Source organism: Bos mutus, chromosome 11 (assembly GCF_027580195.1).
Source record: "Bos mutus isolate GX-2022 chromosome 11, NWIPB_WYAK_1.1, whole genome shotgun sequence".
NCBI classification, from domain to species: Eukaryota; Metazoa; Chordata; class Mammalia; order Artiodactyla; family Bovidae; genus Bos; species Bos mutus.
In genome coordinates, this window is record NC_091627.1 from 570451 (window position 1) to 585978 (window position 15528).

General features: G+C 62.2%; 1 protein-coding gene across 4 annotated transcripts in view; it reads left to right on the top strand.

The window, feature by feature from the left end:
• Window positions 1–15528, top strand: part of EXD3 (exonuclease 3'-5' domain containing 3) — a 79615-nt gene that overhangs the window by 12615 nt on the left and 51472 nt on the right. For 3 of the 4 annotated variants that reach the window (XM_070378594.1, XM_070378596.1, XM_070378597.1), the window contains exons 3-5: window positions 4694–4765; window positions 10463–10527; window positions 15100–15273. In XM_070378594.1, coding sequence (XP_070234695.1) covers window positions 4714–4765; window positions 10463–10527; window positions 15100–15273 — 291 coding nt within the window. In that variant the 5' untranslated portion in view covers window positions 4694–4713. Of the gene's footprint in view, window positions 1–4690; window positions 4766–10462; window positions 10528–15099; window positions 15274–15528 lie in introns of all 4 variants that reach the window. The other variant, XM_070378595.1, reaches the window with a different exon arrangement.

The window sequence follows — 15528 nt, forward strand, 5'->3', positions numbered from 1 at the left end:
GGCCCTGCCTGCAGCAGACTGGAGGCCAGGAGAGGAGCCTGTTTGGAGTCTCCTAAAAGCAGCTGATTGCTCTCAGCCGTGCATGGGTCCCAACCCCAGCCCCACCAGGAGTTCGCTGCCTCAGGGCTCATTGGCTGGGTCGGTGGGTGGCCGTGGCTGTGTGCTGTGCAGGGTCAGGGGCTCCAGGAACAGCCAGCGACAGTGTTGACCACATGGAGCCTGCCTGGCCAGACGCGCACTCAGCCCAGGGCCCTGGGTGGGGCCTGGCCGATGGGGGTGACGTGAGGAGGAGCCAGGCTGGGCTCCTAGGGAGGGGCCCTGCACCGTCTCCAGCCCCTCCTGTTCGGGACCCTCTGGCTGGCCCCAGGGTCCCCCCCTGGGGACCTGTCTGACCTCAGGCCAGACAGGTCGCGGAGTTGGTGGGGTCACAGTGGGGTCACAGAGGCACAGCGGGCCATGAAGCTGGACCAGCCTTTGTGCCCAGCGCTGCTCCGGGGCCCCAGGGGACGGACAGACAGTGGACATGCCAGACAGGAGGGCGAGGGGTATGAGCGGCACTTGCCCACGCACAGGACGCGCTCGTCCTGTTGCGCCCTGGCCGGGCCCCAGTGTGGGCAGGACCCGGGACGGCACTGCCTGCAGAGGGGCCCAGAGCCCGGCTCTGGCCTTGCCCGGCCACGCAGCACTGCCCTCCCCCTCCTGGTGCAAACACCTGCCTGCACCCACTCCATGGGTGCCCTGAGGGTGTGGCAGGTGGGAGAACCGGCCCCCCAGAGAGAGGGTGCTGTATCAGAGACCCCAGCCGCCGGGAGTGGCAGTCCTCCCAGGGTTGGGCCAGACTTGGGGTGGGAGGTGGGCAGAAGGCATCTGGGATTAGGTCCCAGCAAGGGGTAGGCAGGGGCGGGCAGCTGGGTTTTTCCCAGTGGTTCCTGGGCAAACAGGCTGGATTGCCTGCCTCACTCCAGGTCCATTCAGGTGACCGTAGACAGGAGGAAAGCAAACGCTGAGGACAGGGGGAGAGGCCTGTCACGAGTGAGGGCTGGCCCAGCCACTGCAGAGCCCGGGAGGCTGGAGCTGGAGACAGAGCCTCGGGGACATCTGCATGGGCTGGGCACCCAAGACCCCAGGTGGGGAGGGAGGGTTCCTTCCCGACAGACCGCTCCTCCAGGCACCGGTGCCCCCAGGGAGGCTCTTCCCAGGAGTGCCTTCCCCCCTGGCCCAGCAGCTGTCCAGGGCCTGCAGGGTAGGCCGCAGCCCTCAGACCTGAGGAAAGGGGCCGTGAAGGGAGGGAGGCATCCATACCGACCAACAAAGCACGCGGAAGCCACCGGGTCCTTGGGGGTGAAGGGAGACGGAACTCGTGGATGTTATTAAAATTCTGGTAGTAGGAATGAGTAATTAACGAAAGAGTGGCAAAATAAAAGTCAAGAAATCTCCCCCAAAGGCAGAGAAGAGGAGACATAAGAAAATTAGAGGTTCTTCCAGGAAGCCCAGCGTCCGAGTCAGAGTAACCCCAAGAGCAGAGAATCCAGGGGTGCCTAGCAGACCTTGCCCCGTCCGTCCCTCCTGGCACCTGCAGGCTGGCAGGGGAGGTGCCCCAGGAGGGGAGCAGAGTCCCAGCTGCAGTCAGGAGGCAGGTGGTTCAGAGCTCGCAGCACCACGGGAAGGACCATCACCACCACTCCTGGGGATGGCTCCTCACCCACAGCCAGGCCCAGCCAGGCTTCTAGCCAGGCTGGGGGCCTGTGAAGACACTTGCAGATAGCCGAGAGCAGTGGCACATCCCCCCCTTGCAGTTATTCTCAGGAAGCTTGTGGAGAATGTGCTCCTCTGGAGTCAGGAGGAGACAGAACATGGAGGCTTCGAGGTCAGGGATGCAGGACGCGCTGGGCAGAAGCGGGGCGGGAGGCGCCAGGCTGGAGAGCAGCCGTCCAGACCAAGACGGGCGGCAGAGGCTCGGCAGAAGCTCGGGAGGGGCTGCCCCCGGGAGCAGGCGGCCCTCCTCCAGCTTGTCTGAACTTCCTGGGGAGGGTTGTGGTGCTCAGTCCCGTTCGTGAAGGCTTTGCAAGGAATCAACAGGGAAGAAGTGGTGTCGCTTTTTTTTCTTTACTCTTCCGCCCTCTTTAGATACGATAATTTTGACTGCGTGCTTAGTTACTAAGTCGTGTCTGACTCTTTGCAACCCCATAAACGGTAGCCCACCAGGCTCCTCTGTCCATGGGAATCTCCAGGAAAGAATACTGGAGTGGGTTGCCATTCCCTTCTGCAGGGGATCTTCCTGACCAGGGATCAAACCCAGGTCTCCTGCATTGCAGGCGGATTCTTTACCGTCTGAGCCACCAGGGAGGCCCTAATTTCCATTGACCTGTCTTCAAATTCACTGACTCTTTAATCTGCCATCTCCAGTCTACTGTCAAGCCCAGTCAGTGGGTTTTCCGTTTGAGTCGTACTTGTATGTGTTTTATTGGAGAACTGCCATCTAGTTCTTTATTGTTGTTGTGGTTCAGTCCAGCTCACTTGCAGCCCCGTGGGCCGTAGCCCGCTCCGCTCCTCTGTCCATGGGATTTCCCAGGCAAGAAGGCTAGAGTGGGTTGCCGTTTTCTTTTCTAGGGATCTTCCTGATGCAGGGATGGAACTCACATCTCCTGCATTGGCAGGTGGATTCTTTACTGCTGAGCCGTCAGGGGCTCCCGTTCTTCTATGTAGGTTCATGTGATTTCCATTTCTGCCTCTCTGTTTCATGAAGATCGTATTATCCTGTAACTTTCTGAGCGTGATTTTCATTCGTCTTTTTAACACACTTATGATAGTTGTGTTACAGTCTTTGCTAAATCCAACCTCTGAGCCGCCTTCAGCTTGCTTTCTGTCAAGTGCTTTTCTGTATTCTTCCCCCTTACCTACAGGTTGCACTTTCCTTTGTGATTTTTATATTACCTCTGAACATCATGAATGATATGCTGCAGGGACTCTATTCTGTTACCTTCATCTGAAGAATGCTGAGTGTTGTTCCAGTGAGCAGGCAGTTTCTGATTACCTTGAGCTGGTGAGGGGGGCATAACTTGGCATTGCATTCAGTCAGTTCAGTTCACTCACTCAGCCGTGTTTGACTCTGTGACCCCATGGACTGCAGCACACCAGGGCTCTCTCTCCATCACCAACTCCTGCACCTTGCTCAGACTCTTGTCCATCGAGTCAGTGATGCCATCCGACCATCTCATCCTCTGTCGTCCCCTTCTCCTCCTGCCCTCAATCTTTCCCAGCATCAGGGTCTTTTCCAATGAGTCACTTCTTTGCATCAGGTGGCCAAAGTATTGGAGTTTCAGCTTCAGCCTCAGTCCTTCCAATGAATAGTCAGGACTGATCTCCTTTAGGATGGACTGGTAGAATCTCCTTGCAGTCGAAGAGACTCTCAAGAGTCTTCTCCAAAGCCACGGTTCAAAAGCATCAATTCTTCGGTGCTCAGCTTTCTTTATGGTCCAACTCACATCTGTGCATGACTACTGGAAAAACCATAGCTTTGACTAGATGGACCTGTGTTCGGGTAGATCTTTATCTTGGAGAGGTTCAGCCTACAAAGTGTCCCGTGGACTTGCTGGGGCTTAGGGGCCTGGTTACACGGTTGGGTTGGCAGCACGGGTCTACAGTGGGTCTCACTCGCTGTGGTCACTGGGATGGGTCCCTGAGTGAGCAGCATCGCTTGACCACTCGTGTCTCTGACGAACTCTCGGCCCAGGGACAGCTGCCTCTGGGAGCTCTGGGGGTCCTGCATTCTCACCTGCACTTCTGGCCCCAACAGCCCTTCCAGCTGGTGCCTGGGCTGCAGACTCCTCTACTCAGTGGGAGGCTCTGCTTGCCAGGCTCCAGGTCAGTGGTCTTAGCTGGGCTACTGCCACTAGCTGGGAACTGGCCCATCCCTCCCCAACCCTGGGCATCGCTCGATGGCAGGAAGCACATTTGTACATGGCCTCTCGTCCAGAAGCTGGCCTAAAACGTGTCCAGTGGACACTGTTTGCAGCAGGAGTTGCTCCGGCCTGACACAAGTCTGGAGCAAATGGACAAGGCAGAGAAGCACCTGGCGTTCACGCCAGCTCAGCCGGGCTCTGCCTGTGGCTCCCATGAAGACTCAGTGGAAACCCTCAGAGAGCTGTTTCCAGGCTCGTGGGCTGGGGGTGGGTTCTCACCTTGAGCTTGGTCAGTCAGTGTAAGACTGGAGAGTCAGCAAACAGCTGTATCAGCCTGTTAGAGAGAAGTTTGCCAGTAAACGTACAAAGCTTGTGGGAGTGGTGGCCTGCGGGGCGGCGGAGTGGGTTGGGGAGCAGACGACACGGGGGCAGATGGGGGACCCCTTGATCCAGGCCTGTGTCAGGACCCGGGTCTAAACAGAGGCGCTGCGACAGTCTCGTGATACAGACCACACCGCAAATGAGGACAAACTGGCCCGTTTCCCTAAATGTGGAAAAGCAAAATGCATGTTGTCAGGAGCCTGTTGGCCACCTGGGAACGGCAGTGCTTTGCTGTCAGCCTGGATGACCCAGAGCTGGCTGCGCCCGTGGGGCAGACTCCAGTAGGGAAGCTGCGGCCGCCCGAGACCTTGCCTCCCAACCACAGAAGTGGGCCCTGCGTGGCTGCCCTTCAGGGTCTCTCCCTTGTGTGTGGAGCCTGCAGCCTGACTGTCTCCACTGGTCTCCAGCAGCTCCTGCATCTTCCCTGAGAATGGACCCTGGAGACCCAGAAGAAAAGCCTGCTGCCGGTGACCCCGCTGGTGGTGAGTCCCGTGGGTCAGCGTGTGCCCCTCACGGCCCCAGGTCCAGCTGGGAAGTGCAGGGTGGGCCGGGGGTGGGTGTGTGGGGTCCGTGCACAGGGCAGGGACACCAGGTGGGAGGCATTGGGGTGGTGCGGGCCTGGGGCACGGAGAGCGGCCTCGGGTATGGGCGGGGGCAGGCCACTGGCTGCTGCCATGGCCTCCTGCCCTGGGGGCCGTGGGCTCACCTCCCGTTGCCTGGGAAACGTGAGCCCGTCGTCCCATGGAGGCCTGCCTGCTGGCCGCTTGCCTGATGACTAACACTGAAGGTCAGCCGTGACTGGACATAAACTTCTGGGAGGAGGACGGAGCCCAGGTGTGGGTGGAGCTGGGTGCGCAGGGGCAGGTGGATTTCTCTGGAGCCTTCACTGTGCCCCACACCAAATATGGACACAAGGCATCTCATCCGTCCGGCGGAGAAGGCAGAAGCAGGGGGACCGACAGGTGTCTGAAGAGCAGGAGCACCCACACTGGCCCCCACGTGGCCCCCAGCCCCAAGAGACCCCAGGCTCTCAGCCCTGGATTCTCCTCCAGAAACCCCGAACTCCTCTCGGGCAGTGTCTGCGGGCTCAGCAGGGCTTGCTTTCTGCGCATCTGCTGTGTTTGGTGATGTGGTTGGGGCAGACGCAGGGCCATGTGAAGTCTGATATGAAGTGCCCCCCCCCAGAAAGACAGATGGTGACACGGAGAGGAGACCGAGGCTGGAAAAGCAGGGGCTCCTCCCAGGCCAAGACCCTGTGTCCAGTTGAGAGTGGTCCCCTTCCTGCTACCCTGAGCATCCTGAGGGGCTGTCTCCATGCTGGGCTGGGTCCCTGAGTGGGCACACTATGGGAGGGGGAGCCTCCAACATGTGAGCAAAAGTGCAGTGCCTTCGGCAGGTGATGTGGACGGAGCTCTGGTCCAGCCTCTGTGCCCACACACCCAGGGCCCCGGGCATCTCCTTAGGGTCCTCTGAGGTATACATCCTGCTCCAACAGACTCTCCAAGGGGGCGACAGCAGGTGCCTAAACACTAAACCTAAAAAAAGGGCTGCCCTGCTGCCCAGGCGTCCTCAACACGAACACCACGCTTTTCCCAGAGGCCCCCATTATGTGAAGTCTTTGGGCCTTAAAGCCCACCCTACTGGAAAAAGGGGTAAGACACAGTCCCCCCATCAGACACAGTCCCCCCATCAGACACAGTCCCCCCGTCAGACACAGTCCCCCCATCAGAAACAGTCCCCCCGTCAGACAGTCCCCTCATCACACACAGTCCCCCCGTCACACACAGTAACCCCGTCACACACAGTACCCCCGTCAGACACAGTACCCCCGTCAGACACAGTCCTCCCCATCAGAAACAGTCCCCCCGTCAGACAGTCCCCCCATCACACACAGTCCCCCCGTCACACACAGTACCCCTGTCACGCACAGTACCCCCATCAGACACAGTCCTCCCCATCAGAAACAGTCCCCCCGTCAGACAGTCCCCCCATCACACACAGTGCCCCCATCAGACACAGTCCCCCCATCACACACAGTAACCCCGTCACACACAGTACCCCGTCAGACACAGTCCTCCCATCAAAAACAGTCCTCCCCATCACAAACAGTCCCCCATCACACACAGTCCCCATCAGACACAGTCCCCCATCAGAAACAGTCCCCATCAGACAGTCCCCTCAGACAGTCCCTCACACACACAGTCCCCCCGTCACACACAGTAACCCCGTCACACACAGTACCCCCGTCAGACACAGTACCCCCGTCAGACACAGTCCTCCCCATCAAAAACAGTCCCCACACACACAGTCCCCGGCCACACACAGTCCCCATCACACACAGTACCCTGTCACGCACAGTACCCCATCACACACAGTCCTCCCCATCAAAAACAGTCCCCCCGTCACACACAGTCCCCCCGTCACACACAGTTCCCCTGTCAGACACAGTCCTCCCCGTCAGAAACAGTCCCATCAGAAACAGGCCCCATCACACACAGTCCCCATCACACACAGTCCCATCAGATAGTCCCCATCAGACACAGTCCCCCATCAGACAGTCCCCATCACACACAGTCCCCATCACACACAGTCCCCATCAGACAGTCCCCATCAGACACAGTCCCCCGTTAGACAGTCCCCATCACACACAGTCCCCATCAGACAGTCCCCATCACACACAGTCCCCATCAGACAGTCCCCCATCACACACAGTCCCCATCACACACAGTCCCCATCACACACAGTCCCCCGTCACACACAGTACCCCGTCAGACACAGTACCCCCATCAGACACAGTCCTCCCCATCACACAGTCCCCATCACACACAGTCCCCATCAGACAGTCCCCATCACACACAGTCCCCATCAGACAGTCCCCATCACACACAGTCCCCCATCACACACAGTCCCCTCATCACACACAGTCCCCATCACACACAGTCCCCATCACACACAGTCCCCCCACACACAGTACCCCGTCAGACACAGTACCCCGTCAGACACAGTCCTCCCCATCACACACAGTCCCCATCACACACAGTACCCCATCAGACACAGTCCTCCCCATCACACACAGTCCCCATCACACACAGTACCCCGTCAGACACAGTACCCCATCAGACACAGTCTTCCCCATCAGAAAGTCCCCATCACACACAGTCCCCATCACACACAGTCCCCCCATCACACAGTCCCCTGTCACACACAGTCCCCTGTCACACACAGTACCAGTACCCCCGTCAGACACAGTCCTCCCCATCAGACACAGTCCCCTGTTAGACAGTCCCCATCACACACAGTCCCCGTCACACACAGTAAACCCGTCACACACAGTCCCCCCATCAGAAACAGTCCCCATCACACAGTCCCCCGTCACACACAGTACCCCCGTCAGACACAGTACCCGTCAGACACAGTACCCCCGTCAGACACAGTCCTCCCCATCAAAAACAAACAGTCCCCCACACACAGTCCCCCGTCAGACACAGTCCCCCGTCCACACACAGTCCCCCATCAGAAACAGTCCCTGTCAGACAGTCCCTCATCACACACAGTCCCCCCGTCACACACAGTAACCCCGTCACACACAGTACCCCCGTCAGACACAGTCCTCCCCATCAGAAACAGTCCCCCGCCACACACAGTCCCCATCACACACAGTTCCCCGTCAGACACAGTCCTCCCGTCAGAAACAGTCCCATCAGAAACAGGCCCCCATCACACACAGTCCCCCCATCAGACAGTCCCCCCATCAGACACAGTCCCCATCAGACAGTCCCCATCACACACAGTCCCCATCAGACAGTCCCCATCACACACAGTCCCCATCACACACAGTCCCCCATCACACACAGTCCCCGTCACACACAGTACCCCGTCAGACACAGTACCCGATCAGACACAGTCCTCCCCATCACACACAGTCCCCCCATCAGACACAGTACCCCCATCAGACACAGTCCTCCCCATCACACACAGTCCCCATCACACACAGTCCCCATCAGACACAGTACCCCGTCAGACACAGTCCTCCCCATCAGAAACAGTCCCCCGTTAGACAGTCCCCCCATCACACACAGTCCCCCCGTCACACACAGTCCCCCTGTCACACACAGTACCCCCGTCAGACACAGTACCCCCGTCAGACACAGTCCTCCCCATCACACACAGTCCCCCCATCACACACAGTACCCCCGTCAGACACAGTACCCCCGTCAGACACAGTCCTCCCCATCAGAAACAGTCCCCCGTTAGACAGTCCCCATCACACACAGTCCCCGTCACACACAGTACCCCCGTCACACACAGTCCCCCCATCAAACACAGTCCCCCCATCAGACAGTCCCCCATCACACACAGTCCCTTCATCAGACACTATCCACCCCCGTCACACACAGTCCCCCTTCACACACAGTCCCCCCATCAGGTGGAGCACCTCATAGAGTTAGGATCATCCTGTGTATAGAGGTGTCTCTCAGTAGCTTGTATGCAAGTTTCCTCCGTGTCTTCTCACAGCTTGATAGCTCATCCCTTCCTGCTTCAGACAGTCCATTGTCTGAAGGGAGCAGAGTGTATTTATCCGAGTGCCGATGTTTAATTTTCCTCTGAGTTCTTGGCCTTACACTTTCCTTCTGTCTGTCTGCACTGGCATCACCCCACACCATGTCAAGCAGACAGCGGGCTCCTCCTAGTGTTTCCGTTTCAGGGGGACGTTTTCATCACTGAGGCCTCTGTCTGCTGAGGGTTTTTATAGACACCTTTAATCTGCATGAGGACGTTCCTTCTCTTCCTAGTTTGCTGGGTTGTATCTTCAATTGTAACTAGAACTAGTCCTCACAAGTTATCGCAGTTACACGGGACACTGTGCGTCCGGGGAGAGGGTCGGGTGGCTTTCCTCCTGTACTGCAGAGTGAGCAGGGCAGACGCGCCTTCCGTGATCAGCCGGCCTTGCCTTCTGGGACAGACCCTCCTGTGGCCTCTGGGGTTCCCCACGGCCCCCGTCTTCTTTGCGAGGCTGCGTCCTCGGGGCCTGTGGCTTGGGTCTCCTGTCTTTCCATCCGTCCGTCCAGCTCCCTGAAGAGCAGCTGCTGCCCCTTGCCCCTTGACTCTCGAGTGGCCTCGCAGCTGCGGCCACCTGGGCTCCTGCTTCCCCAGATGTGGACCGACGGTCCGGAGTCCGACCCCGAGATCCTGGCTAAGGGCCAGATGGTCCTCCCACCTGGACTGGGGCGGGGGCACCCCAGGAGCACCGTCCCCGTTGGCGGGTCTCATGTCCACCCTCCCTGGGCTCTGGGCGATGGCCCCTGATGGGAAAGAACCAGGTCTGCAGCTTCTCGGGGGGCTGGCCAGGTGACAGCCCCACACCTGTGCAGCAGAACTTGCAACGCAAGATGCGCTGGGGCCGCAGGCTCAGGCTGGGGCAGGGGGGTGGAGGTGGGGTGGGTTGGCGGGGAGGTGCTGTGGAGGCTGGGGGGCTGCGGTGAGGGGGAGGGCATGGGGAGCAGGAGCCCTGCTGGCAGGGCAGAGGGTGAGGGAGAGGCCCAGGAGGCAGGCAGCCAGGGGGCGCTGGTGGCCACGGGCAGCTCAGAGCTGGTCCCCAGGCCCTGGCCTCAGAAGCGGCTTCCTTTCCCAAGCCCAGAGTAGGCAGCGGTGACCTTTCCCGGACAGCCGGCCCTTCTTGGCCCTAACCTGGGACCTGGCCTGAGGGCACCGACTCTTCCAGCTTGAGAGTGACCTGGACCCCCGCCGCCCCGGGCCGCACTGGGCTGAGCAGGCGCCCACTCTGGGACCCCACGCCCTGCTCTGCAGCAGGGGGTGGAGAGGCTTTGGGGCTCGGGCCTGGGTGGGACTCACCAGGGGCAGGACAGGGCAGAGGGAAGATGGGGAGGCAGAGGCCGGGACTACGTTGGGCCTCAGCAGGGGTCAGAGGCCAGACAGTGGGCCATGGATGGGGGTCGCCACCCAGCCAGGTCAGTACCGCAAGCCTCCCTGCTCACACAGACCAGGGGCCCACTGCAGTGGGAACGCGAGTCCGGGCTCCCTGAGCTGAGCTGGAAGCCCCCCAGCGGGCACTGTGGGAAGCCCCCCTGCCTGGGGAGCAGGCCAGCCCTAGGGAGAGGCCGCAGGGCCATGCTCCCCGCCACACGCAGCCTCTCCACAGCCCTTCCTTGTCCCCCCAGGCCAGGACCCGCGCCTGTTCCTGCAGACCCTGCAGACGCTGTGGTCTACTCGGGAGCTGCGACAGGTGAGCTGCCTCATCGAATGTTCTGCGGGTCGCGTGGGGTTGGGGCCGGGAGACAAGGCCTGTTGGACGCACGGAGCAGGAGAAGGCAGTACCCACCACCAGCCTGCAGGCAGCAGGGGGCACCTGGCGGGCCTCGCGCTTTGCCTCCTCTGCCCGAAGGCTCAGAGGACAGCCGTGTGTGGTCTGGCCGGCAGGCAGCCAGGGCCTTCCGCGGCTCTGGGCCCCGCACACCGGTCCCACGGAGGCCCTGCAGGACGGCAGCTCTGCCTCAGCCCAGGTGGCGCCCATACTGGCCCTCGGCCGCTCCTCCCTGCACCGAGCTCCCTCGAGGCCCCAAGGACTGAGGCTGCCCTGGTCCCTGGGGGCGCGGGAACCACGTGTGGCTGGGGGGTGCCCATCCTCTCGGGCCAGCCTGGCCTCCCTACCCCCACCGCCCCCGCCCCCAGGACCCCAGGGCTGGTGAGCTCCAGGAAGGCCACGGGCCTTCAGGGGAGGCCTGCCTGTGAGCCTGAGAGGTTCACGGGGCTTCCCAGGGCACAGGGCAGCCTTCTGTCTGGACAAGCCCCTGCGGGCCAAGCTGCGTGGCCTCGGGCAGGTATCTGCCTGCCGCCTCCCCCGACCCGCACGGGCCTGTGAACAGCCGGCTCCGGTTGTTAGCTGGAGAAATACAGTGCTTCTGCAAAAGCCAGAAGTTTCTTGATTTCCCGGTTCCGTGCCTGTGGCTTTGAGGGCGACTCAGGAAGCTGGGCCGCGGGGCTGTGAGGCCTTCCCGCCTAGACGGGCCTGCCTGTTGTGGGGGGAGACTGCGTTTCCTGTGGGTGGAGCTGAAGCAGCTTGGGGGAGCCGCCTGTCTGTTCCCTGAGGCTGGGCGCTGAAGGGCTCCGCCTGGACTGGGCCAGGGGCTGGGAACGTGCTGTGAAACCCAGGTCTCCCTGGGGCGACTCCGGCAGAGTTTCCACTTCCGGACCTGTTTCCCAGGGGAGTGCCCGCTTCCTGTGCGTCAGCACAGCTTGGGCCCAGGCCCCTCCGGTTCTGCGACCCCGAGGGTGGCACGGCCCCTGCCCCCGCCCCTCTCCAGGACTGACCTCAAGCAGTGGGCCCAGGCGACTGTCGCCCATGCCGCCTCTCCCTCCCCACCTCCGCGTGAGCCTGTTGTCTTCGTTTGATGTCTGGGCTTCCGTCATCCTTCCTGCTGTCTGATTTTCACTGTGTCTCCTTGACCAGCGTGTTCTTCATTTCCAGAGAGACGCTGGGCCGTGTGTTGATATCCGTCAGCCCGCGTTCCTGGCTGGGAAGGCACCTGGTCTGTGCTCTGGCTTCTGTGGGGGCCGGGCTTGTTCTGTGGTCGTCTGTGTAACTGCTCCGAGTCCCCTGTTCATGACTGGTGTCCCACCAGGAGAGCACGCACGTCCTGGGCCCCTGCTCACGGCCAGCGCACACTGCCCAGTGTTGTGAGACATGCGTGAGGCCTGAGGCCCAGCAGCAAGGCGGGGGTGGGGTCCCTGCAGGGCCTCGAGGGATGGGACGGATGCCTGGGCTGGGCTGGGAGGGAGTGGGGGACGCTGAGCCCCAGGGGGTTCAGACGAGCAGGGGGCCCTGGAGGCCAGCGCAGCCCAGGGCAGGGGCCTCAGGATGCGAGGGGGTCGCAGGGCTGACCCTGCAGGACTCCTGGGAGCTTTGCCCTGTGGGGAAAGAACTGGGACCCAGCAGGGTCTATGGTCTAGCCTTTCAGAGGGGATCGGCCGGCGCTAGAGGAACAGGCAAAGGGCGGGAGGGGGCCAGGCAGGGGGCCTAAGAGCCCCCCAGGGGGGAACCGGGGTGGGGACAGGCAGGGGAGGGCGGCGCTCCCCACATGGGGCCAGGCCTGCACCCTGGAGACTACGGGGAACACTCACTCCTGGGCGCACCCCAGCCCCACGGGGAGGAACCCGACTGTGCTAACAGGCTCTCTGGGCTCTGGCCCAAGCCCACTGCAGTCGGGGGGCCGTGCCTTCACTCCTGAATGTGGGTAGGAAGGAGGGGCTGTGCCCAGGTCCCAGCTGGGTGGGGGTCAGGAAGGGGAGGGGGGCCAGAAGGCGGGAAGGAGGGAGGGAGGGGTCAGCGGGAGCCTCAGCGCCGGGCCTGAAGGGCCGTCGGCATGGACGCTGTGCCCAGCACGCCCGGGAGCAGGGCGAGGGGCCATTCGTGAGCCCGGGCCACGGGGCCACGTGGCTGGGGATGCCGGGCCCGGTGTGTGCGATCCCCCGAGGGCCGCAGCCTCAGGTTAGGGCCACTGTGTCTTATCCTTCACTTAGGGCTGATTGCTCTTCTCTCTCATAGTTTCAGACGTGTTTGTTTTCTGTCTTCATTCCCAAGCTGGTAGCTTGTCGTCCTTTGCTCTTGGAGCTTTGATCGCCCCGCGGTGGTCGTCTCGCCCCGTGGGTGCTCCTCGTGATTCCAGCGGTTTTCACAGGAGCTCATCTCAGTGCAGCTCTCCTTTCTGGTGGCCGAGGGCCAGGCCCAGAGGCGTCCCCAAGTCGGACCCCCTGAGCACAGGCGCAAACACCCTGGGGGCCCCTGCCCTGTGTGTCGGTACCCAAGGCAGGCTGGGGTCTCCCCTGTGCTCACTGTGCCTGGTGCCCCGCAGACCTGTCCCTTCCTGGGGTCTTTACAGACAGAGCATTCACTTGATGCTCGAGGGAGAGTCCGTGTTTCGTTCTCGAGAGCCCTGCTGAGTAGCCAGAGAACAGTGGTTTAAAGTCACAAAGACGTGAGTGGATGTCGCTCCAGGAGCATCCTGGGAGCCCGCCTGGGGGCCACGGCCATGTCCCTGCTGAGACCTGCCACCCGACGGTGGGCCCTGAGCCCCGGGCTGAGCACAGCAGAGGTGTTTGTGAGGGAAAGGCTCACACAGACAGGAAGCGGGTGACGCCAGGGGCCTTGGGCTGAAAGAACGCTTTCCCAGGTCAGAGCGTCAGAGAGCAAAGGGGCCCAGGTGAGAGCGTCAGAGGGCAGTGGGGCCCAGGTGAGAGCGTCAGAGGGCAGCGGGGCCCAGGTGAGACTGTCAGAGGGCAGCGGGGCCCTGGCCTCGCTGATGACCATGTCTCCGCTGCTCAGTCACGTGGTGGGGGAACTGAGATGCGGCCCTTTGTCAGCAGGGCCCTGGGGAGCTCAAGGGGCTTCAGGGAGGTCTGTGCTCTCTGGGCCACACCAGAGCAGATCCGGGCGTTCATGATTGCACCGCGGGAGCCGGACCTGCAGACCCCCCCAGGGCTCAGCTGGGCCTGCAGACCCCCAGGGCGCAGCTCCTGTCTCGGCACCTGGCCGGGTGACAGCCATGTCCATGATGGTCTCAGGGAAGGTGGGGGGGACTGCCCACTCCTTGGGGGTCTTGGAGAAGGTGGGGGGGGACTGCCCGCTCCTTAGGGGTCTCAGGGAAGGTGTGGGGGTCTGCCCGGTCCTCAGGGGTCTTGGGGAAGGTGTGGGGGTCTGCCTGCTCCTCAGGGGTCTCGGAGAAGGTGCGGGGGGACTGCCTGCTCCTCCGGGGTCTCAGGGAAGGTGGGGGGACTGCCCACTCCTCAGGGGTCTCGGGGAAGTTTGGGGGGGACTGCCCGCTCCTTAGTGGTCTTGGGGAAGGTGCCCGGCCGTTTCCGCTTCGGGTGTGAAGCAGTGTCTCTTCCCAGACCCCTTCTCTGAGTGCTTTAGGTCGAGGCCCCATGTCTAGTAGCAGCAGGACGGGGGCCCTGGAAGCCGCTGCTCTGCAGGGCTTTTTGGGGGAGGGTGAGCGAGCTGACCCCAGCTGTCGAGGGCAGAGCCCCGGGCCGGCCAGGGAGCAGGGCCTGACCTCCGGAGGACACGCCACCTCCCGTGCCCTTCCCAGGCCTCTGTGAGTCGGCACGGGAGAGTCCGTCCAGGGGAGACCGGACACCTCAGAGGGAAGAGCTGGCCCTGCGCTCTGCCCGTGTCCGGGAGGGGGGCTCCGCGGGCTCACAGGGTCCTCGAGGCAGCCCTCCCCCTGGCAACGCTCCGCACTCAGCGCCATGACACCCCGGTCCCAGGACAGGGGCCTCCTGGGAAAAGCCTTTCTTCTTTGGGGCCTTGAGCGGGGATTCTCTTCCTCCAGCCCCTGCCCTGGCCCATGGCTGCCTGCACAGCCTCTGTGGGGCTGGAGGTGAGGGGCTGGCCGTGCCCAGGGCCCCGCTGGTCACATGAAGGACACCGTGACGCTCGCTGTCCCCTGGACGTGGTGGTGGAGACACACCTGCTCTTGTTCCGGTCGCTCAGCTCTCATGTGTCTCTAGAAAAGCAAACAAAAGGCGCTTTTCAGTTTGGGTTTTTCTTCCTTTTTTTCTGTCTCCTGTCGTTTGTTGGGCCCACTGCCACATCCCATGCATGCCACGCGGGCGGTCAGGGTGCAGGGGGCTGCCACCCAGCTTCTGGCCCGGGGATCAAGCCTGGCCTTTGCGGGACCATCCGCCTGGCCGGCCCCTGTGCCCAGTCCCGGGGCAGCTGGCAGGGAAGGCGGGGCAGCTCCGTTCTGGTGGGAGGGCTGGCGGTGAGGACTCACCACAGTGGGGCCTTGCGTCTCCACAGCTCCGGGAGGAAGCCTGGAAATGGTTCGCTGCCCTGGACAACCCGCTCACCACTCTCCTGGACATGCTGGATGCCAGTCGGGGCTGTGGGGGACGGGACCCCTCGCTGGAGGCCTGGGTGGCCCGCGAGCTGGAGCGCTGGCTACAGGCACAGCCACACCCGGGGCCCGCCCAGGTGAGCCCCACCCTCGGCCCACGGCCTGTTCCCAAGTCGCACCCCTTCTCACCCCGTCCAGCCCTCCACACGGGGCCCCACACCCACCTGACCCTGCTCCGGCAGCCCACCGGGGGTCACCAATGGTGGATGGGGCTCTGGGCCTCTGACAGGCATGTGCCAGGCAGCCTCAACTCCCTTGTCTGTGCCCCTGCCCACCCGCAACGTCCACCCACCAGCCTGAGGCTGCAGGCACTGGCTGCCCCGCACCAGGCC